Raw genomic sequence first — 23,504 nt, 5'->3', positions numbered from 1 at the left:
GTTTTGCCTTATTCCTGTCTTGCTTACCGTACCGCTGGTATCTCAGCATGAGGGCGGAAAGTGGAGTGTTAGTCGGGTGACGTCCTACTCTTATAACCTGACGCAAACGTGGAATACCGGCTTAACCATGATTCCATGTATGGAGCTAGCGCCGGGTCATATCGCACCGATAACAGGTAAATGTATCTTCGAATGCGGCACAGCGCCAACTTGGGGCTCTCCCATTACTATTATTCGTAGCTTCCGCCTGGCGACCTGTGCGTGATTTCACAATCTGTGACTGAACCCCTGCCATAGACTTACTATGGTCCGTGTGCTTATGTAGTCCTCGCTTTTGCTATTTTAGTTGCGCTTTCTGGAAACATAGCCTCCCACAGCGTGCAGACGCCGGAGGCTGATTATCTGCCACCATCACATTATTCGTTTATCACTGATCTAAATTCTTCATGCCGAGGGACTTGCCCACCCGCGTAGAGAGTCTGTTTCAGTCCATTCTTATCACGCTGGTCGAGGGGAGACAAGGGCGACTTTCTCCAGCTGAAAGGAGCGATACATTTCTGTCACGGGTTTCAAGGTGAGGACCGTCGTACCCATGATTGAGATGGAAATTTGAGAACATCGTCCAAATCGATGAAAGTCAGTAGTATTCTACAGTGAACTTACATGGACGCCAGCCAAAATGTCAATACAGCGACGAGAGTCCAAGAGAGGCAAGATTACGACAACGAGTACTTGTGTTGGTTCTGGTGCGGTTTGTGCTTTTGAAACAGCGCTCCAGAACTGGTATTCCGGATCACCTGTGAGTTACCTTGTCGAAACTCATCCTAGTAGAACATACCTGGAATGACCAACTGGAATAGGCTCATCCAGTCCGACTTCCCATCTTTGCCACAACGTACTCCCTGCCCACCATCTTGATGATAGCTCGTCTGCCTACATCTCTCATGTCGATGTAGACAGCAACAATGTTCTTGGTAGTCCCAGCCACCAACCCTGCACTGCGAGCTGCTTCAGCTCCGTACCTGTGGTGCACACATTGTATCAGCGGCCATATCGTAACAAATGACAAGTGTCAAGATGCGAAAGATAGGCGTACTGGTGTTCGACGATGCGTGTGAGATTATCCCCACCGACGGAAACAATCTGCTTGAGGGAAGAATCCATCGTCGATAGTATCATATCCACCGAGAGTAGCAAACGTTTGGGCATCCCCAGAGGCGGGGGATTAGATGACTCTTTGGGAGTAAACATGCCTGGAACGGGTGGTTGTGGCGATGGCGTCCTCGAATATCTTGGCGGAAGGTCTTTCCTGGGAGGGAGAGGTGGTTTGGTACTTTCTCCGCTGTACCGTGGTCGGGGGGACGACGGCGACGGCATGCGAGGAGGTAGAGGCGGCTTCAACGAGTTCGCGGCGGTTCCTGAGGATGACGGTCCCAGCGGGGCCGGTATTAAAACTGGCGCGGGTTTCTGCTTCCCTCTGACCATACGCTTCACCATACTCTGGATCAACCCAACTGTCTCGCTGCTGACCGTCGCAGCTTGAGCACTGAGTGAGTGAACAGTTGACAATCCCTTCTGTGTGTTCTCAGAAGTGAAGAACATGAGCACGCGTTGAGATGCGAGACTGGAATCATCATTTGCTAAGGGGACTGGAGAGTGAGGTTTGCTGCGGTCGATGTAGTAGTCTGAAGCAGAGGTAATTGTCGTCAAGATCAGTCTCGTAGTCCCAGAGATAGCACGGCTAGAGGGCAAGCTCAGACGTTTCAAGATGAGAAACAAATGCTTTGACACTTGCCTAACGAACGTCGCCGAGCTGGTGATCCAATCTCGCTCTTCAGGAGGTACCACGCGCGCGAAACCTTCCTCTGCATCTCCATCAATAATCTCGATGACCACAGGAGCATTATCGGCGTAAGGAAGGACCAACGCAGGATCCTCCTTTATGTGGAACTTGTGGTCAAGTTCTCCGACTACCCGACCGGTATCCTCGTCTACGAAGAACACGCGACCTCTGGCAGATTCATCGGACACTGTTCCCACTTGTACCTGACCTACCCGCATCGGAGTCTGTTCCTGGACATCTGCGTACTGTGAGAGAATTTCGTGCAAGGTTTCTTGGTCCTCGATAGCCTGCGTGTCGTTCTGCGAAGGGGTAGGAAGCAGTAACATTGCTGTCCTGCCATCTGCGGTGCCAAACATATACGAACTCCCGTCATGTCTCGAAGTGACCTTTACTGGTCTGGACGGATCAATCGGTGTATCATATACACCTACACGAAGTACCAGATAGAACTCTTGATTCGATTGGGCATCGCTGGCCTTTCCGCCCTCAGCAATGGGGACATTAACACTGTTGAGCTCGAGTACGCCACATTGAGATCGACCATCCACCTCGAGGGTTGCTGACGAGAACTTGAGAAGGGTAAAAGCTTGGAATGACATCCCTTGCAATCCCGATTCTGCTGTATGTACACTTGTCCATCGCCTGCCGCCCCACTGAAATTCGGCACAGCCATTAAATAGACCGTCACGTGTTCCAATCAACTCTATTTGTGATGATGTACATATTTGTGTCGCTCCGTCTTGTCGCTGCTTCAGCTTACTGTCACATGTACATAGTAGCAGTGAAGCGTCATGCAATAATATTGGTGCGTCGCCGTTTACATGGCTCCATCTAGAGACCGGCGCACTTAATCTGATCTCGTCGTTGCAGTGTGCACTCGGTATCATCAGATCAAAGATACCGCATATGGGTTTATTAAGTCTGTGTACATAAGGTGTCCGAATTATCGCGGTGATGAGTGCTGAACTGCCTACTGAAAACCACCCTCCAGCTCGACACTTAGCCCTCCATCGTAAGCAGTTTACTCCCTCATAAAGATAGTCTCGAGGAGCTCTGTTGATCATTGGGGTATTGCCTAGCACTCACAAGCAGTTCCCCACAATGGGACGTCTCGTTCATCGATCGAACCAGATTCAACCAGGTCTTATCACCACAGAGACAACAGATGCGAGTACCAGTGGTGGAGCTCAGGAGCCAGGAGAGTGATCCAAGGTGGTTATGATGTTGGATGTATGTGAATGCGACTCCTATTATTGTGGTGATCCTGATGGATCCAACAGACTCAAAAGGAAACCAACAAACCAGTATCAGAATCCATACCAGCTGCAGTTGGCAAGGAGGTCATTGGTGGTAGTGATGACATTGTAGACAGTTTGATGCTAATGCTGGCAAGCAAGCAAGGTGATGCCACTCAACAGGCACCAGTTCTCAGACAGGTTCAACTGGTGCTGGATCACAACAATCCATTCACTCAGCTTGGCCAGTTGGCAGGTGATGTTCCTGGATGGGTTCAACATGTGGCTACAAACTTTGAGAGGATTGATGATTCCAAACTTCGGATTCTCAAAGCTTTTATCATCTTTGTTGTTCTTATCATAAACCTTGTAAGGGCTTCATCATTACATCACTTTCACACTCTGATGTCTGCTTGTAGGTTCACCCTGAAGTCCAGATTGCACTGTGGGTTCTGGCGGCCACTTCTCAAGTACATTCCCTTTTGTTTTGGGTATCCCTCATCTCATCTAATCCTCAATACATAGCTGCTCATCAATCAAGAGAATGCTGGCAGTGAACTGTCTGGCCTGTTCAATATCATCATAAACATGTACAAGTGTCTTATGATACAGGATACCTTCAAGAACATCAATAATGTAAAGGACCTGTATCCCAAGACAGGGGCTATTGTTGGTGGCTATATCAAGTCTCTGAATAGCCTGATGCAACAGTACCAAGGTAGTCACACCCATGATGTACAGGCCAACATGCATCATGTATCTGAAGACCCCAACCTTGAACACACATCTAGCATGGGCCTCACCACAACCAAGAAATACCTCCTGTTGGAACATGTGTCCCCTATGTTTATTTGCTTACAGCATACAAGCTTACATAATAATTCTTTGCACTTAGGCAGTTAGTTTTTCCTTGTGTGCCTCAGTCTTCTTACCACAGAAGCCTGAGACCTTCTTTATAGTCTTAATTTTGGCCTCCTCTTAAGACCTCCAATGTGAAAAGCCCACAAAAGCTAAGCTGTGAGAAAGGTAGCAGGCTCCAATCAAGTTACCAAGGGGTCAAGTTTACCTTGTAGCTTGGAAAAGGCCTTGTGAGGTGAAATGGGAGATGATAGGGAAATAAAGAATTTTGAGGTTTGAAAGAGTGAATGGAGTAAGGATATGTATGTACATACTCATGTCTGGCATGTTGATCCAATGGACATCTGGGATTGCTCTTTGGACAATTTCATGCTGGTTCAGCCTGAAGGACAAATTCAGGAGAAAGAAGGCAAGGAACAGTGGCCAAGGAAGCAAAATGGGAATGAGTCAGTGGCCAGCCATGCACTCCCTGGTATTTATGTCACATACCAGAAAAATATCTAATGCACTAAGCAGATAGCCTACTGATGGCCAGGAAATCCCCTGCCTACTAAACAGTTCCCACTCAGATCTTTGCCTATTGTAATGGGAGGATGCAAGAGTACACTGAGATCTGTTGAACTGTGGATCAGTCCTACAATCACATCAGCACATGCCTCTTGCACTATGAATGTGCCATCCACAATTCCAACAGCTATTTGATGCATCACAATTGTGTTTCCAGACCTGCATGGCATTTAGATGACCTTTGTCTGCCAGTCTGTACATCTTACAAGTCAATCTTTATGTCTCTGTTTATGTCAACAGGAATAGGTTGTGAAACAGTAGATGGTGGTGCTGATTTAGACAGGAAGGCTGGCAAACAAATGGTACATTATTTTACAACCAATTCAAATTTGAGAAAGATGCACCAAAAGTTCTGTCATGATTACCCTCATAGAGGGCCATGCTTAGAGTGTCCCACTGTGCATCTTTACTCATGACCAGAATGTCTAGCTTCCCATCATGTGTGAAGTTGCCAAGGACAATGTTAAAAATGGAGGTTGGGTGTTGGATTGACAAAACTTTCTTGAATAGACAATCATCTGCAGAGATTCTTAAAACTGATTTGCAGGTCATTCCAGGGGCAAACAGATAGTTCTTGCCAATTTGACTGAGAGACAGTGCACCCAGACCTTGCATGAGATCTCATATAAACTAGATCACTGGACCACACTTACAACTGAAGTCATCAAATGCAATTATGCATCTGCCATTGTAAATGAACTCTTTGAGAATCATTTGGTTGAGAATGGCCACAAGTATCAACAGGAGCAGTGCTGGTGCAGTTGGATTGGCACAGCCATTGATGAAGCTGCTTCTCTTGTCATCACATAGTAGAGTCAATGGCATGTTTGTGACATTCATGTTGTTACTTCCAACTGCAATGACATGGTAGCACTACTCCCAAATGATGACATGTTCACACTCTGATCCCATTAGTGGTGTCTTGCTTGACCATCTATGCCTAGGTTTGTGCAAAGCACCAGAGCAACTTGTGCTGAAGGGCTTCATCACAAATCAGTAGGTGAGTCTCACAGCTGTAGTCACATTTCACTCACCAAAATGAGAACCACTAAGCAACAAACACTATTAAGCACTACGCTCATTAGCCATGGACATACACCAAACACCAAAGTGGCCTACTAATCACCTTAAGGAAGAATGTATCACAAATGAGGTTGTTTTGTATGAACAATGGTGTCCTCTTGGCTTGTGCTCCTGTCATCTGTGCCAGAATATTGAGCATTCCCTGACACCACAAAAACAGAAAGTCTCACATCTTCATTCATATCCATAAGTGTTACACCCCTAGTGTCCCTGACAGCCTCTGAACTTGTGGAGTAGTCCAACACTCTGTCTGCCACACTAGTCCTGATCACAGCCAGGGAGACCCTTAGCACATGGCTCTGATGCTATTAGTTTTGGTGAGTGCAAGCCATCAGTGGCTGCAATGATTATGAGACCAGGAAAGCCATCTGAGTTGGTCCTCATAGGTGGATAGGAAACAGAATAGGAGGCAATGTGGAATTGACAACATTGATGTGTGTGATGCAGATTCCAGGAATGAGAGTATTGGAATCTGTGAAGATATCTCACATTGTTATCCAGACTGGTGCTAAGATCATAACAGAAATTGGGCCCTGTGCCACAGAAGTCCACAGGCAGTCTACATATTGGCTGGCCTGGTTTATTGACAGTAGGTGAGATCATGGAGAGACAGACAGGTAAGTAGGCAAGTCGATTGAACCATTGTGGTCAAAAGAGATGGTGAGTGAACTGCAAGGGGATACCACCCTCTATGCAATTGCCAATGTCATTTAGTGAGATAACTTGGATTCCAAAGAGAGCCATTCATGCTAAGCCAATATAACCCCTCCTCACATACCATAAAAATATCTGACATGCTAAACAGGCCACCTATTGAAGGCCTAGGATTCCCATACCTGCAAGACACTCCCCATACAATAATGTCAATACACAACATCCATACTCACTGTGGAAACAAGATTTTAGCAGGGGGTATAATCAGATTCTCCAAATGTAGATAATCTGACCTTGATTTTTTTTGTAAGATATAGCCATTAGTCTGAGTAAAGTCTGATTCGATGATTTTTGAGTAACATATCCAAATAATCTGACATAGGCAAGATCTGAATATAGGCAATACACCAATAGCCTGACCTCTCACACATGCATTTCCCCACCCCAACTATGCTTGACTCCATCAGCCATAGTCCAACTATAATACCATCGGAAGAGTGGCCCTTGCCACCCTTGTGCCCCTCAGAAAAAATAATGGACTTTGCAAAAATTTTCCTTGGTCTCCAAGTTCAGTGGTTTGCCATGCACATCATGAACCAACCCAAGGTATATGGTACTTGAGTCCTCTGGCCTATGCACTCACCTCCAAAAGTTCCATATTGATGCTAACCAGGTGGTTCCAACCTCACAGGCCAACAAAATCAACTTTGTTGGTCCCCTGACAGTTGTCAAATGTAGACCACATGTCCTTCAACTTCATGTCCCAACCAGTGTCCAAAATATTATGCTCTCTTTTGAGCCACACTCCCAAGGCCCTGTAGTACATGTGGCTAATTACTGTTCATGTGTCTTCCACTCACAGCCATACACCAGACCATAGAAATCTCCCTAACAATGATGTCACCAGAACTTGGCAATGATACCTTTCATGCAACTCAAATGTGTGTTGTCAACTTCAGTGCTAATGTTGGTACTGGTGGGATTAAGTTGGAGTCTGCAGATGCCCATGTTTCAGCTGTCTCGTAAGTCATCACACAATTTATTTCCTTGCTGATGGTGTTACATAGGATCCTCTACTCATGAACATCAAGCCACTTCCTGCCATGCAAGGATCATTCAGATGTATTCCAGACCACCTCCCACCTGCCAACAAAGGCCAGACAAATGCTGAGGGTGGTACTGCCCTGCCTATCTCCCCTTGCATTCCTGTCATTCATGAGAGTGAAACTGACATCCCTGGGTGTTCATCTAACCACCTCTCATCTACCATCACCCTGAAGACCATGGCCTTTGCTGGTGGCATGTTGTGACTCAAATGCTTTGGGGTGACATCAAAGACCCATTTGTGCACCTTCTTTGTGGTCTTGCAACATTTACACTGTGGTTCCTGATTTGTATTGCTAGTATTCATATTCAGGTCCTCAGTTACATCTTGCCACTGCTTCATGGCATGCAAGCTGAGATAGCACAGAAATGCAACATACTAATATGGCCACATTTGTGAGTTACCTTTGTCACCCAGATATGGATTTAACTTACATCAACTGAGCGCCAAGCATGACCTACAACCCAGTTTGCAGATTGCCCAACCTCTGCATCCTTCCTTCACTGGAGCATGTCATTGCTAACCTCATTGTCATTGCAGCTGATAATATCAGATCTGAGGTCAGTAAGGATGAGGGCTTCTGTGCCCTGATGTCCAGTTTCTGCTTCATACTGTGATGCTGCCTTGCATCTAGCTGTTGCAACCTACCAGTATGTCAGGCACACTCAGGTGCAATATCTGTGAGAGTTCAAGTACTGTAACATGCCAAGTTTTCTGATGATTCTGTCCCAGCCTCTCCTTAGTCCTGTGTGCACCTTGATCACTTGTTTCCTCTTTTACCTTTTTGCAGATCATGTGGAAGTATGTTTTTGCACAATCTTTCATTATTTTGAGGTCAAAAGACTTGTCAGGTATGGTTTTCAATTGGAGCTGTTCCCTCTGGCTCTATTCATGTCAGGTGAGCACTTGCAATTCTCATATTATTCACATGCTACCAGATGATATCTTTTCATTATTAAAGACATGCTCAGCAACTGCTTTAATGAACATGTCATTCAGTTTGTCATCTACATTGCTGAGCCAGTTGGGGTGCCAAAGACATGTGCTGTCACTCATCAATATGAAAGGTTCATCATTCTTGAGTGGTTTGATAGCAGCAAGGGCTGCAATGTGGTTTCTTTTTGTCCCTTCACACTCAATTCCACACATGTGAGAGAAGAGCAGCTGGATAATAGACTGATGCCTGGTGAGTGCACACTCCAATACTGAACAATAGCATAATGTACCTTGAGAACAGAATGGTCATTTGAATTTGTTCTTGATGAAGTATGCTTCTGTTGATCCACACATTTCTCCTGCAGTTCTCCAAGCATTTTCTCAACAGTTTCAAGGCATGAAATGAGAGATTCAGTTGCCTCCCTGATGCTGGTAAGCTGTTCTTCCATGCTGGTGTTGACCTCACTGAGGTGTTTGACATGAGCCATGAGCTGTGCAACCATAGCATGCAAGCTAAGCTGGTCTCCTTGGTAAGATCCAGTTCAAGAGCAGGATGCTGAATATAAAGTCTGATAGTCTTCCATTGGCATCTCACTATGTCCTCTGCCATTTGACTGACTATGGGAAGGTCTTCCAGCATATGAGAAGGATGTTTCATCATGACCATTGACACCCCCATGGTAAGGAGTGAAGCTGATATGTTGACTTGATGGATAGGATACCTCATCTTGCATTCCCTGCAAATTGACAGCACCAGTTGGCTCCATATCAAAGGAGAATTCAGGTGACAAGAGCTTGGCAAATAAGGTGAGTTGATCAAGTGACAACAACAATTAGTAGTGACTGACTGATGGTCCAGCATTGTCTCTTCACTGAGTGGGGCTGAATGGATCATCTAGGCCTGGCACAGAAGGGAGGTGAGTGCCCTGTGGGGTGTTTGAGGGCACCATATTCATCTGTGGTATGTGACATCCACATGTGATGCTACTCTGGCTCAACAGCTGGGATCCAGGCATCGCTCCACCACTCAGAAGCCTCTGGTGTTGAAGGTGCAAGGAGCTGGAGGGTGTCATATGAGTCTGGGTCTGTGGTATGTGACAACCATGATGAGCTCCATCCTGGCTCATGAACTGGGACCCAGGTGTCAGTGGTGGGGCACCACCTTTGAGCCTCTGCAAATGCATCATATCCTACTGTTCATGAAGGAGGGGAGCAGGCAAATGCAGGTGATTTTTTTGCATGGCTGGGGGTGCTGGGCAGGCATTTTGGAAGCACACATTGTACTAGGCACCCATTGAATATAATCTGATCTGGTTATCCTGAAAAACATGACTGAAGGCAGGAGGATCAATTGCATTTATACAATTTGACTCAGTGTACATAGCTCATAGTCACATTGGAATCTGATCTGATTATTGTCACAAAGGTGAAAATCACCATGGTGATAGGCATGCAAATCCAACCAGATTATGCTCTGAAACAAGAACACTTTGGCACTATATTCAGACATATTATTAGGAGTAGCTACCCTCAGGATATACAACAGTTATTGTTATTAACCCAACTATCTCCGGACCTGATTAAAAACCCGTTTCCGCAGTGACTGCGGATGTGCGACCCGCGAAACGAACAAGGGCGCCTCACTGTTCGATGACTCGCATAGGATTTGGGGACCCTTGTCTCTCAGTTGGTATCCCTAACATGTCGATCTTCATGCTTTCATTTATGTTGACAAAAATAGACTGTGGGAGAATTGATGGTGGTGAGAGGCTGATACATTATTCTACAACGGATTCGAATTTCAGACGAACGCACCGAAGGTTTCGTCATGAGTACCCTTGTAAAGCCCCGTGCTTAGAGTAGCCCGCTACGTGTCTTCACTCATGGCCAAAACGTCTAGCTTCCCATCATGCGTGAAGTCGCCAGGCACAACGTTAGAAATGGAAACCGGATGATGGATCGATGAAGTTCTCCGAGATACAAATTCATCTGTAAAGATCCTTAAAACTGAGACCGGAGCTTCAAAGCAATGTGCATAGCGTGACCCCAGAGGCGCCCGAAGAATGTCCATGTCGACGAGATGCACTTGCATTGAAAATGGAAAAACGATACGGCCGACTGCAAAGTTCAGGCCCTCGCAGGAGGAGGAGCACAGCCACTGAAGAGGCTGTCACGTGTTCTTATTAGGGTCACTTAGTACTCCATCCGCATCCACGATGTCCCGCCCACAGGATGACCGCAACCAGGAGGCGACCGTGTACCTGGTGGGTATCAGTTCATATGTTGGTGGGTAAGCAGTTTAACATTTCCAGGGAAATCTCGATGAACGGTGTACGGACGCTCTCGTCTGGGAGCTCATGCTGCAAGCGGGTCCAGTTGGCGAGTCCACATGCCGTTCTCAACCGTATCTGGCCTTCATCTTTTATTGTACAGTGAACGTTCACCTGCCCAAGGACCGTGTATCAATGACCCATCAGGGTTACGGGTTCTGTGAATTCTCGACCGAGGAGGATGCAGAATATGCGTGCAAAATTATGAATCAAATCAAGCTTTGGGGTAAACCGATACGCGTCAACAAGGTGAGCGACCTATATCCAGTATGTAGATTCTGACAATGGCAATGTGTTTTCAGGCTTCGTCTGACAAAAAACAACTGGACGTCGGTGCCAATCTCTTTGTTGGAAATTTGGACGAGAACGTCGATGAAAGGCTCTTGTATGACACGTTTAGTGCGTTTGGATTGATGGCCACGACAGCCAAGGTACGAAGTTCTGTTGACACATCTGTCCATGACTACTTGACCCGATGGATTTCAGATTGCACGGGACCCGCAGACCGGACAGTCAAAAGGCTACGGATTCGTCGCGTATACAGATTTCGAATCGTCGGACGCCGCCATCGAAGCGATGAACGGTCAATTCCTGATGAACAAACGCATTACCGTTCAATACGCCTTTAAAAAAGATGGCAAAGGCGAGCGACACGGGACAGCCGCTGAACGTCTCCTTGCTGCCCAAGCACGTAAGAACAATGCGTTACCGGTTAGTGCGCGACCACCACCGGCGCCGATGGGCGCTTTTGGGGCTCGGCCGCCTGTACCAGGATTCCAAGGACCGTATCAGGGTCAGTTCGCGGGAGCATTGGCGCAGCCACCACCTCCGCCTGGGTTTACGCCTCAATCCACACAAGCGATGGGCGTACCGATGGGGATGCCACCTCCACCCCCACCTCCGAACATGGGGATGTTCCCACCTGGCGGGTTTGCTCCTCCCCCACCGCCTCCTGGATTTGTTCCCGGGCCTGGTATGCCGCCACCGCCCATGCAGTTCCAGTAGTAGTGTTTAGTCTTCTTTCGTACTGCAATGCAGTGTTGACCTGTAGTTGGAGAGCGTTCCCTAAGGCTTCGTAGTTGACATTCCCTTAATTGCTCATGAATTACCTCTGAACAAAGAGCCTCGTCCGATATCTACGATCCTGAATTTAACACTAAGTAGTGCTGCACCCCTACTTGACGGCATGTGTATTACTCGAGTTCCTACCCCGGCCGATCCCATTTAGGGGCGGTCCCATCTGATCCCTGTCCCATCGCTGTTGTCGCTGTTCCCCAACAAAGATGGTCCTCCAACCTATTGCCGCAGTATACCAGTACATCCTCGCCCCTGTTGCGCCTTTTGCATGGTTCGGGCTCAAGACCAGCACGCTCGATCTGCTCGCGACAGTCCGGCTCTGTCTTGCGCTCAGGCAGATCAGGGAGAGTTTGAGGCGCGAGTATCTTAGACGCGCGTCTGGAAAGAAGCTGCAAGATGCTGTCGCTGCAGTAGAGAATAGGTCTTTTGTTAGAGACGCACTGACCACCCTGGTGGTGGTGTACGGCGGCGAGGCAATGATATGTGAGTTCAACCGTTCGACTCTGTTTCGTCGGCCGATACATGTAGCTGAGCTGCTCGTCACTGGCAGGTCCATATATCTCGGTGCCGGCGTCGTTTATGCTCTCCGGTGCGACGCCGCTTCTCTGCGTCTTCACACAAGCTCTCGTCGAAAGCATCCCGGCATCCATGATACCCATCCCCTCGTTCAACACAGAACTCCCGTTTTCGATCTTTGACGCATATAACCGTGCCTTCTTGCTCTGCAGCATCGTTCCACCCGTTGTTTTGAGCAGCCCCGCAGCGGGGGCATCCGGATCACCATGGGCACTCGTTCTATCTTCGCTCGTAAGTCTTCACCCGCTCGTGTAAGTGACGGACCCAATATAAATATAAATTCCGTCGGACAGGTCCTAGCCAACGGCGGATTCTTCCTCGCCAACTTGTTCTCTCTCCTTCAGCCAACACCCCTGGCCGTGTCCACGCCCCCCGAGCTTCTGCCCTACGGCTGGACAGCCACTGATTTGTGGAGTGCACCGCTAGTCGCAGCACTTTACGCCACCCTCACGCATACCCAGCCGTTCTGGGCTGACGTGCATGCGGTGCTGGTGGGGTTGGTCGGGGGTGCGGTGGATGCTGAGGGTCTGGCAAAAGTCGAGCCACTTGACGCCGAAACAGCGAGAGCAGCATGTGCGTTGGTCCTAACGGGATTGTTTGTTACCCGGACGGCGAGGACGTTTGGAGTTTCTTTCAGGAACGGTACTCATTCTTTGTCCTGTACTGGTGCTCCGTTGCTCACTGCGTTCTGTTACCTACGTGGCAGGGATCGCCGAAAAGGTCAAGACCAATTAACGTTTGTTCCTTGGGGTCTTCTCCGGGACTCAAGTTTTCCAAGTTACCATCATCAGAAACATAGATCTTTCTGTCGAAACGATTACCCTCCAACATCCGGATGTACGAGATTATTTCATGATTTCTTGTTTAGACACGTCTTCGCCTATGGAACGATACCAACGACCCTATTGACGAAGGATTTCATATCGATATTCAGAGCTCTGTTAACAGTACGCAGCGAGAGTTGCAATTAAGATAAAGAAACCCGTCTACACAATGCAAATATATAGAAGGTTAGAAGAACATTCCATCAACAACGATACAGTGCTGTTAGCTATGTGAAAAAATAACATGCAAAAGATCATCAAGCCATACAAAACGATCATAATCAAGAAATACAAGTCATGAAAAGAATCAAGGGAAGGTCATAAGAGCCGTAACGGGTGGCAGTGTTGCATTGCGGAATGGAGGCGACCTGAAAGATTGGAGGTCAGCGTGGATCACCGAAAGCATCACTCACCGTCAAGATTCAAAAACAAGGAATCGTTACCAATGATATAGTCGCTGTCCACTTCGACGTCGCTTTCCAAGTCATAACAGCTGTCAGTCTCGATACCCTCTGTCCGGTCGCGTTCGAGCTGAGTCATGGCACGCGCTAGCTGCGCTTCTACAGCGGCTCGGTCGGCACACCCAACGAGATGACTGTCGAACTTAGTGTATATAAATCTGACGACCGGGATGCGTGGAACCGTCTTGTACGGTTTGAACCCTTTGAAGAGATGTGGAGCTTGGTCATACAAATGGTCCTTAATCTCTTCCGCGATATCGTTCCATGCTTTCTGCTTCATGTACATGTTGTCCATGTATTGCATCACGAACGTGCCGAAGTAGTTGACGAGAGGTTTAGCCAGACCTTGGTTGGGAAGTCTTGGAAGTTCGACGAAGAGGTTGACTGCGAATTGGGACATGACGATGGAATGGGGAGTGCACACCGCCGAACCATATTGCTGGCTTTCGGTGACAACTTGCAAGCGCTGACGGGTCTTCGGGTCGGTGGCGAGAGGCCTGTAATCCTTGTCCACCCCGCGTTCGAGAACGGAAGCCCAGATAGTATCCTCGCTTGGCACTATGAACGCCCAGGAGTCTTGGCCTTGCGCTAACACGCTACCACCCACATAATCGAACGGCCTGAGTATGACAATGGGAATGGGAGGCGGCATAACATCGGCCCAATCTGTAGCCAACGTTTGTTGGAGAGCCTGGATGACTTCAAGCGGGTATTGGTAACCAACTTCTCCTCCAAAACGACGCAGTTCGGTGTCGGCCGGCGTGAACGAGTAGTACTGGCGTGAGGCTTCGTCCACAGCCGCAATTCCAGTAAGTGGCGGTTCGAAAGCCATGGTAGTATAACCGGGATCTTCCAAGTTCAAAGCGAGGTAGGACAAATCGCGTACTCTTTCTTTGTCGCGCCGGCCACGAAAGATCATTTCCCGGACGGGATCTTCGGTGAGCGGCTTGGTGAACGGACGGGTGGGGGGCTCTATGGGCCAGGTTTGGAGCTTGGGGCTCGGCTCTGGTGTTAGAAGGCTGATCCGTTCTCGCGATTGGCTGTCTACGAGATCCGTCACTTGGGCAGGTACCGAACCCACTTGTTCTTGCGGAAAACTGTAAACAAATTCGTCCGTCTCGACGACATGAGGGGTAGGAACGTGGTGTTGTTGAGTATCGTCGTTGAATTGGAATCCAATCGCAGTTGGGGTGAAAAGAAAGGTCGAGTCAAGAGATGTCTCCTGCGGTATGCCACCGTAGTAATCATCATCCGACACGTCGAAAGGGACGTTCGCCGGGGTTGGGGCGGTCGGCGGCAGGGGTGGGTAGCCGTCGACCACGGCGGTACTGTGGTAAGACGAGGTCACTGCCTCGAGGACGGGTGACGACCGACGGTTGTTCTCGTCTTGGACGGACATAGATCCGCCATGGTCGCTGTAAAAAATGGTCAGATGAGTGTCATATGGCGGATAGCGCTGCTGAAACATGATCAAAGACAAAGAGAAGAGGAGAAGAGGCGATGGGGATTTTCATCGTGGACAGGGGGCGTTTTATACCCAAAGGACAATGGAAGGCCACTGATGCGGTGGAACAGATTTGTCTCCGAGGCAAAGCGTAGACTAGCTTTGTCCTTCATGAGCTCAAGCAGTTCGGATGTATCGTCGGCCCCGTGGCTCAGCGGCTGTAACGGTCCTCCATCGGGAATGCGAGGTGGTGTACGTCAGCGAACTCATCCACGAGTGCGCTAGTTCAAGACTGTCCCCTCCAGAAAACTTGGTTGTCATTTCGTCTTGTGCCTCGTAAGAGGTATTTGGACATGGAATAAATTGGACCTTGTCTGGCCAGGGAAGCAATTCCGCATCCAGCAGGTCCTGCCGAGTTAGTCGTAGGAGATCAGGACACGTCGTCAGCCGCGCAGTGGATCGTCGCCCTTCGCAAACCTTTTTACTCGTAATTTTTTTTTTTTTTTTTCATTCGAGACACAGTGCGTTTCCCGGGTAACTTGTCGGTGCAACAATTCACTGAATGTAGGGGCGTTGCAGCCAGCGAGACAAGCACCCCTTAATACGATGCGGGTCGCATAATAACAGCTCGTGCTCAGACAAACATTGCTACTATTGCTACTGACCGTGTCGTGCTAATGGAGGTGTCTACAGGCAACTGCAATGTACGAACCACGCCACCGTGAAACTTTTGATCCACACACTCTCATCGACAATGGTCACGATTCTACGCATGTGGTATGCTGCCATTGGGGGCACCAGTGGCGCCAGGTCACATACGTCCGAATCTACCAGAGTCGAAATCGGGAGGTTCTTCAGGTGTATTTTGCACCGCTGAGACCGCTGAGGCGTCCAGCGAAACACATAGACACACCGTCAATTGTGCGCTCGTGAGTTGCAACCAAGCCTGGCTTTAACTGTTCGAAAGGGTGGGCACGACTCATTTTGACTTTCATTACTAGGTTTCATGAACACAGCCGACAGCCGACAACTTTCGCCGATGGGAGACACAAGACGACGCAAGGTCGTTTGTTTCATTTCAGAAGTATGGGGCTTGACCTTGACCTGAGCAGGCTCGCGATCTCTGGAAAGCAGGGTCGGCTGGAACCCGCGGATTCAAGGAATCAACCGTCCGATCCCTTTCTTGGAGCGTGATATTTGGGCCGCTGAAACGAGTACCGCAGGGGATCGCGATGAGTGATGTTTACTGAGGACAACATGCTCGGGGATTGAGATCTTTGAGACAAGAACGGGATGTATGAATCACCCCACATTATTTCAGAAGTCAAGACGAACCGTTGTCCATCGTTGTGGACACCGACGTTCAGGCCTTCAAGCTGAGCGGTCGCGTCATTGAACAAGCTAAGCGGATTGGTCAGATCATCAAAGCGAGCGGCCCTATGTTGTTCGACAATCCGTCTTTCATCGATACTGCTGTGCTTCACTCCAGCTCAAACCGGAATCCGCAGAGGAATATAAGAGCAAGTACGGACCATCTTTCCCGCACGCAGCAAATCAGACACGTCTTCTCCCTCCATCGGTAGGGACGCGAACGAACAAGTTTGACAAACCATTTCCAGGTGTAATCGGGTATGAGGTGACACAACGTGTTCGCCCAAGGTCGCTTCATGATTGATGAAGGAGGTGGTAACTGCTCAAAGTTGGACCAGGTCAGCCCTATACAGAGTCAGCCACGGCGTCCACCGGGCTACCAAAGCGCAGCGGCAGTCCGTGAGAAGATGTACCTTCTGCTCGTGTAGGTGGGAAATTTCAAAATAGATAAGCGCCCCGTACTATCAATCGCTCCACGTCGTCGTCGAACAACTTGACAATTTGAACGTTGAACGTAACGTTTGAACCTCACGGGCACAACGCTCGACGCTGATTACTACAGGCCTTACTCACCAGTAACATCTTATACTTGTCGAATCCACATGGCCCCCGGGCGTGTAAAGAAGTTTCTGGCTTCCTTGCCGTTTGGCAGTGCTGCTCGCTCTCGTCGCTCACACGAGAGTCACAGTGATCCAGTTACCGCTGAAACTGCAGCTGCAGGTATCGTCATATTTACTTGCCGTCATTGGTCAACTGGTTGCTAAAATGTGAATGCAGAAGATAGTAATCCTATGATAGGTATGCCTACGGTTATTTGGCGGACGTGGGTGTGGTTGACGTCGAGGAATAGAAACCACTTCTTCACCTGCCACATTTCGTATGGATCCTGAAAAGGCCAAGGAATACATTGGCAAAAATTGAGAAATTTCGAGTGTTGGTGATGGGCAGAGCGAATTCTGGCAAAACAACCATCCTCCAGAGGGTCTGCAACACTGTAGAGAAACCTGATATCTTCGATGCGGAGGGGAACAAGGTATGTTAGTGTGGAGTTTTTAACACTTCTCTAACAATTTGCAGATTGACAGTGTTGTCGTGCAAGGCAGTCTAGGGGTAAGACGTCATCTTGGATTTCAGCAAATAAAGTTACAGCTGATTACCTCCAGCGTGGCTACCATAATATTGAACATGAGCTAGTGTTCAAGAGCAACCCAGGGTTTATATTCCATGACTCTTCAGGTTTTGAGGCAGGATCGGCCCAGCAGTTTGATGAGATGAAGAAATTCGTTATTGACCATGCAGCTGCAAGGACACTGCAGAAGCGCATTCACGCAATTTGGTGAGAATTACCTTTGGAATGATTACTGACTCAGCTGATTACCAGGTATACATAGGTATTGCATCCCCATGACTGACTACCAAAGGACAGTCACTGCTGCTGAGCAGAAGTTCTTTAATGAGTGTGACACAGGACATGGTATGTTCACCTCTGGAAATGTGGCTGTCACTGACCAGCATCTGCATAGTTCCAGTAGTAGTGTTGCTAACAAAGGTGGATGCATTGCATCTTGCTAGCCATTGAGGAACTTCTGGATGAAGGGTTGGAGATGGAAGAAGCAAAGAAACAGGCCACAGAAAGGGAAACTCTGTTATTGGAAAAGTGGCAGACACACATCAAACAGATTCTGGACCAGTGTCAATTCCCACCTAAGATGTATCTTGCACTCACCAGTAAGCATTGCACTTTTGACAGATGGTTGTGCTTGATGCAAGAATTCTTGACAGAAATGCATAATGAGAGTGCAGATTGCACCACTTTGATCCAGTCCACAGCAAGTGCTTTGAATGAGGAAGGCCTGCAGAGGTTACTTATATCAACACAGCAGTCAAGCATTGGATTATGTATTGAATATGCCTGTATACTGGTAAGCCAGCAGTGTGATCTCATCACAAATTCTGATATTCTGAAGGGTGGTGGGAGGAATGATCAGAGATGTAATTGAGAGGGGGGAAAGATATGACATAGCAGCTTTTGAATCTGCTGTGCTCAGTTGGTTTCCCAAGCATTCAGTGAGTGTCTGATTGTGGTGCCACAGTAGGTGCTGAGTGCAGTGCATGTCCTCATATGTTTTGCACATATCCCTGGCATAAAAGGTTGTGAGTAATATTATGACTGGAGTAGCTATCTTGTCTACTGACCAGTGGTGCACATGCCTTGCATTTTGCTGATCTGACAGCTTGTGGGTGATTTCATGGAAGGGTTGGCTAGAGGTTGGCTAACCTCATGTGGATTCCACTTGTTGGTGGCATAACAGGAGGTATGAGATTTCATGGCAAGGTAATCTGCACATTGGGAGCTGACATACACTGCACATATCACATGAGACAGAATGTCAGTGACATCATTGTGGATAAAGGTGGATGTCTAATGATTGGTGACACTTGCATTATGTATGGGTGTGGTATGACAGTTTGTAAGTGATGGAATGGCAGGTGTACCAGGATGCTCACTGATACATTGCATTTATGATATGCATCATTGTGGTGTGGCAGGCTGTGAGGTGTTTCATGGTGGGTTTGGTTGGATCTTTGCTGACTCTCCCCACTTGTACTGTGCTTGTTTGTGCATGACAGGATGTGAGTGCTTTGATGGTAGATTTGGTTGGATTTCTACTGACTGGCCCCAATTACACTGTGCTTATTTGTGCCTTGACAGTTTGTGAGTGACTTGATGGCAGGTTTGGTTTGATGTCTGCTGACTGGGCCATTGACACTGCTTGTTCATGCCATGATAGTATGTGAGTGACTTGATGGCAGGTTTGGTTGGATGTCTGCTGACTGGCCCCACTTGCACTGTGCTTGTTTATGCCATGACAGGATGTGAGTGATTTGATGGCAGGTTTGGTTGGATGTCTGCTGACTGGCCCCACTTGCACTGTGCTTGTTTGTGCCATGACAGCTTGTGAGTGATTTGATGGCAGGTTTGGTTGGATGTCTGCTGACTGGCCCCACTTGCACTGTGCTTGTTTGTGCCATGACAGCATGTGAGTGATTTGATGGCAGGTTTGGTTGGATGTCTGCTGACTGGCCCCACTTGCACTGTGCTTGTTTGTGCCATGACAGCTTGTGAGTGATTTGATGGCAGGTTTGGTTGGATGTCTGCTGACTGGCCCCACTTGCACTGTGCTTGTTTGTGCCATGACAGGGTGTGAGTGATTTGATGGCAGGTTTGGTTGGATGTCTGCTGACTGGCCCCACTTGCACTGTGCTTGTTTGTGCCATGACAGCTTGTGAGTGATTTGATGGCAGGTTTGGTTGGATGTCTGCTGACTGGCCCCACTTGCACTGTGCTTGTTTGTGCCATGACAGCATGTGAGTGATTTGATGGCAGGTTTGGTTGGATGTCTGCTGACTGGCCCCACTTGCACTGTGCTTGTTTGTGCCATGACAGCTTGTGAGTGATTTGATGGCAGGTTTGGTTGGATGTCTGCTGACTGGCCCCACTTGCACTGTGCTTGTTTGTGCCATGACAGCTTGTGAGTGATTTGATGGCAGGTTTGGTTGGATGTCTGCTGACTGGCCCCACTTGCACTGTGCTTGTTTGTGCCATGACAGCATGTGAGTGATTTGATGGCAGGTTTGGTTGGATGTCTGCTGACTGGCCCCACTTGCACTGTGCTTGTTTGTGCCATGACAGCTTGTGAGTGATTTGATGGCAGGTTTGGTTGGATGTCTGCTGACTGGCCCCACTTGCACCGTGCTTGTTTGTGCCATGACAGCTTGTGAGTGATTTGATGGCAGGTTTGGTTGGATGTCTGCTGACTGGCCCCACTTGCACTGTGCTTGTTTGTGCCATGACAGCTTGTGAGTGATTTGATGGCAGGTTTGGTTGGATGTCTGCTGACTGGCCCCACTTGCACTGTGCTTGTTTGTGCCATGACAGGCTTGTGAGTGATTTGATGGCAGGTTTGGTTGGATGTCTGCTGACTGGCCCCACTTGCACTGTGCTTGTTTGTGCCATGACAGGCTTGTGAGTGATTTGATGGCAGGTTTGGTTGGATGTCTGCTGACTGGCCCCACTTGCACTGTGCTTGTTTGTGCCATGACAGCTTGTGAGTGATTTGATGGCAGGTTTGGTTGGATGTCTGCTGACTGGCCCCACTTGCACTGTGCTTGTTTGTGCCATGACAGGCTGTGAGTGATTTGATGGCAGGTTTGGTTGGATGTCTGCTGACTGGCCCCACTTGCACTGTGCTTGTTTGTGCCATGACAGCGTGTGAGTGATTTGATGGCAGGTTTGGTTGGATGTCTGCTGACTGGCCCCACTTGCACCTGTGCTTGTTTGTGCCATGACAGCTTGTGAGTGATTTGATGGCAGGTTTGGTTGGATGTCTGCTGACTGGCCCCACTTGCACTGTGCTTGTTTGTGCCATGACAGCTTGTGAGTGATTTGATGGCAGGTTTGGTTGGATGTCTGCTGACTGGCCCCACTTGCACCTGTGCTTGTTTGTGCCATGACAGCTTGTGAGTGATTTGATGGCAGGTTTGGTTGGATGTCTGCTGACTGGCCCCACTTGCACCGTGCTTGTTTGTGCCATGACAGCTTGTGAGTGATTTGATGGCAGGTTTGGTTGGATGTCTGCTGACTGGCCCCACTTGCACTGTGCTTGTTTGTGCCATGACAGCTTGTGAGTGATTTGATGGCAGGTTTGGTTGGATGTCTGCTGACTGGCCCCACTTGCACTGTGCTTGTTTGTGCCATGACAGGGTGTGAGTGATTTGATGGCAGGTTTGGTTGGATGTCTGCTGACTGGCCCCACTTGCACTGTGCTTGTTTGTGCCATGACAGGGTGTGAGTGATTTGATGGCAGGTTTGGTTGGATGTCTGCTGACTGGCCCCACTTGCACTGTGCTTGTTTGTGCCATGACAGCTTGTGAGTGATTTGATGGCAGGTTTGGTTGGATGTCTGCTGACTGGCCCCACTTGCACCGTGCTTGTTTGTGCCATGACAGCTTGTGAGTGATTTGATGGCAGGTTTGGTTGGATGTCTGCTGACTGGCCCCACTTGCACCGTGCTTGTTTGTGCCATGACAGCTTGTGAGTGATTTGATGGCAGGTTTGGTTGGATGTCTGCTGACTGGCCCCACTTGCACCGTGCTTGTTTGTGCCATGACAGCTTGTGAGTGATTTGATGGCAGGTTTGGTTGGATGTCTGCTGACTGGCCCCACTTGCACCGTGCTTGTTTGTGCCATGACAGGATGTGAGTGATTTGATGGCAGGTTTGGTTGGATGTCTGCTGACTGGCCCCACTTGCACCGTGCTTGTTTGTGCCATGACAGCTTGTGAGTGATTTGATGGCAGGTTTGGTTGGATGTCTGCTGACTGGCCCCACTTGCACTGTGCTTGTTTGTGCCATGACAGGATGTGAGTGATTTGATGGCAGGTTTGGTTGGATGTCTGCTGACTGGCCCCACTTGCACTGTGCTTGTTTGTGCCATGACAGGATGTGAGTGATTTGATGGCAGGTTTGGTTGGATGTCTGCTGACAGGCCCCACTTGCACTGTGCTTGTTTGTGCCATGACAGGATGTGAGTGATTTGATGGCAGGTTTGGTTGGATGTCTGCTGACTGGCCCCACTTGCACTGTGCTTGTTTGTGCCATGACAGGATGTGAGTGATTTGATGGCAGGTTTGGTTGGATGTCTGCTGACTGGCCCCACTTGCACTGTGCTTGTTTGTGCCATGACAGCTTGTGAGTGATTTGATGGCAGGTTTGGTTGGATGTCTGCTGACTGGCCCCACTTGCACTGTGCTTGTTTGTGCCATGACAGGATGTGAGTGATTTGATGGCAGGTTTGGTTGGATGTCTGCTGACTGGCCCCACTTGCACTGTGCTTGTTTGTGCCATGACAGGCATGTGAGTGATTTGATGGCAGGTTTGGTTGGATGTCTGCTGACTGGCCCCTACCTGCACTCTGCTTGTTTGTGCTGTGACAGCTTGTGAGTGATTTTATGCCAGGATTAGCTGGCTATGTGCTGACTTGCTTCCTTGTACTCTCCTTGATGGCATGATAGGATGTCGAGTGATGTGAGTGGGATCAGCATTTTCTGGGTGGACTCACTCACATGTGGCTTTCTGGTGTATTCCCAGCTTGTATACCATTCCATGACATGAAAACTGAATCTCCACTGACTTAATTTTTCCTGTCATCTTGGTTGTGATTTGCCAGGATGTGAGTGGTTTGATAATTGGTTTTCATCCTGGCTATAGGCATATCACTATTGTGCTGACCTCTTTGCTGCTGCAACATCAGGTTGTAAGTTCCATTTTGGCATGGGAATACCCTTATCACAATGTGACACATGTAATCACAGCCTCAAGTTGCACAAAAAGGCAAATACAAGCTGCCATTACCCAAGGTCACCACTTCTCTCAATTTCTGAGCATGGAGTTTGTGAGTGGTAGTCACCCTCTACATTGGGGATACTCATTACTTCAGATTGCCTGCTCATTTTTGAGTATTGTTACTTTTTATTGCAAAATGGAAAAGCACCTAACAAGAAAGATGTTATTGCTCTGGCTGTCAAGGAGTACAAGAGTTCTGGCATTAAAGCCTCCATCCACCAGGCTGTCAAATCTGCTGTCCAGCAGCATGGTCATAAATTGCAAGATTTGTGTCAGACTCTTGTGCAAATAATTTTGGAGAATCGTCTATGTGAGTGCATATGTTTGATCTGTCCAATGCTATGATTCAAAAAATTCTTTCAGCTCATAAAATAGTCATTTAACAATGTGACAAATTCCTTGTGCTATTTCCTATGGTCATTTGAACACTTAGTACTCAACCTTCAAAGCACTCCCATACTGGTGGGTTTTGCAGTAGCCAGAGATCCATGTACATAAGCACAGGCTATCATAGCTGCCACACAAGCTGTCCATACACAGGCTATTAGTAGTAGTACTCCCTGTCATTTGAATACAAAATGTCAATGTCCCTCTAACTTTGTAGTTCTTGTGTCAATGATATCATGATTACCTATAATACACCACTTGATATGACTTGACACAGCTGTAATGGGAACATGTACTTGGAATAACAAAAACATCTTTACTTACCACATTGTGAGAGGAAGGTGTCAT

At 48.2% G+C, this 23,504-nt stretch overlaps 6 protein-coding genes across 6 annotated transcripts; 3 read left to right on the top strand and 3 right to left on the bottom strand.

Moving 5' to 3' along the window:
* Positions 1-365: 365 nt before the first annotated feature.
* Positions 366-2,508, bottom strand: F5J12DRAFT_39497 (uncharacterized protein). Its single transcript, XM_051739212.1, has 4 exons — positions 1,796-2,508; positions 1,097-1,741; positions 839-1,022; positions 366-780 (listed from the first exon to the last, which is right to left on the bottom strand). The coding sequence occupies exons 1-3, from the start codon at positions 2,440-2,442 to the stop codon at positions 863-865; spliced, it is 1,452 nt and encodes a 483-aa protein (XP_051601065.1). The 5' UTR covers positions 2,443-2,508; the 3' UTR covers positions 366-780; positions 839-862.
* Positions 2,509-4,815: 2,307 nt separating this feature from the next.
* F5J12DRAFT_782007 (uncharacterized protein) lies at positions 4,816-6,189 on the bottom strand (the record flags this gene model as incomplete). Its single annotated transcript, XM_051742659.1, has 7 exons — positions 4,816-5,111; positions 5,157-5,357; positions 5,435-5,484; positions 5,538-5,551; positions 5,630-5,728; positions 5,757-5,891; positions 6,076-6,189. The coding sequence occupies 7 exons, from the start codon at positions 6,187-6,189 to the stop codon at positions 4,816-4,818; spliced, it is 909 nt and encodes a 302-aa protein (XP_051601064.1).
* Positions 6,190-10,448: 4,259 nt separating this feature from the next.
* Positions 10,449-11,826, top strand: F5J12DRAFT_39358 (uncharacterized protein). The gene is made up of 5 exons (XM_051739204.1): positions 10,449-10,545; positions 10,594-10,660; positions 10,715-10,860; positions 10,914-11,042; positions 11,098-11,826. The coding sequence occupies exons 1-5, from the start codon at positions 10,498-10,500 to the stop codon at positions 11,614-11,616; spliced, it is 909 nt and encodes a 302-aa protein (XP_051601063.1). The 5' UTR covers positions 10,449-10,497; the 3' UTR covers positions 11,617-11,826.
* A 1-nt stretch (position 11,827) lies between these two features.
* On the top strand, positions 11,828-13,246 carry F5J12DRAFT_39370 (uncharacterized protein). The gene is made up of 4 exons (XM_051739206.1): positions 11,828-12,171; positions 12,239-12,495; positions 12,558-12,906; positions 12,971-13,246. Exons 1-4 carry the CDS (start codon positions 11,895-11,897, stop codon positions 12,997-12,999), a joined length of 912 nt encoding a protein of 303 aa, XP_051601062.1. The 5' UTR covers positions 11,828-11,894; the 3' UTR covers positions 13,000-13,246.
* Positions 13,247-13,301: 55 nt separating this feature from the next.
* F5J12DRAFT_823690 (uncharacterized protein) lies at positions 13,302-15,100 on the bottom strand. The gene is made up of 2 exons (XM_051745408.1): positions 13,502-15,100; positions 13,302-13,456 (listed from the first exon to the last, which is right to left on the bottom strand). The coding sequence occupies exons 1-2, from the start codon at positions 15,015-15,017 to the stop codon at positions 13,407-13,409; spliced, it is 1,566 nt and encodes a 521-aa protein (XP_051601061.1). The 5' UTR covers positions 15,018-15,100; the 3' UTR covers positions 13,302-13,406.
* Positions 15,101-17,558: 2,458 nt separating this feature from the next.
* F5J12DRAFT_823676 (uncharacterized protein) lies at positions 17,559-18,836 on the top strand (the record flags this gene model as incomplete). Its single annotated transcript, XM_051745407.1, has 8 exons — positions 17,559-17,577; positions 17,601-17,700; positions 17,756-17,838; positions 17,888-17,913; positions 17,945-18,092; positions 18,147-18,297; positions 18,332-18,431; positions 18,599-18,836. Coding segments are annotated over 8 exons (702 nt in total), but the record flags the coding sequence as incomplete, so codon positions are not given.
* Positions 18,837-23,504: the final 4,668 nt, after the last annotated feature.

The sequence above is a fragment of the Pisolithus orientalis genome, assembly GCF_024613125.1.
Source record: "Pisolithus orientalis strain OTSU chromosome Unknown F5J12scaffold_10, whole genome shotgun sequence".
NCBI lineage: Eukaryota > Fungi > Basidiomycota > Agaricomycetes > Boletales > Pisolithaceae > Pisolithus > Pisolithus orientalis.
Note: the sequence above shows the minus strand (reverse complement) of the source record. Positions and strands in the feature narration are given on the sequence as shown.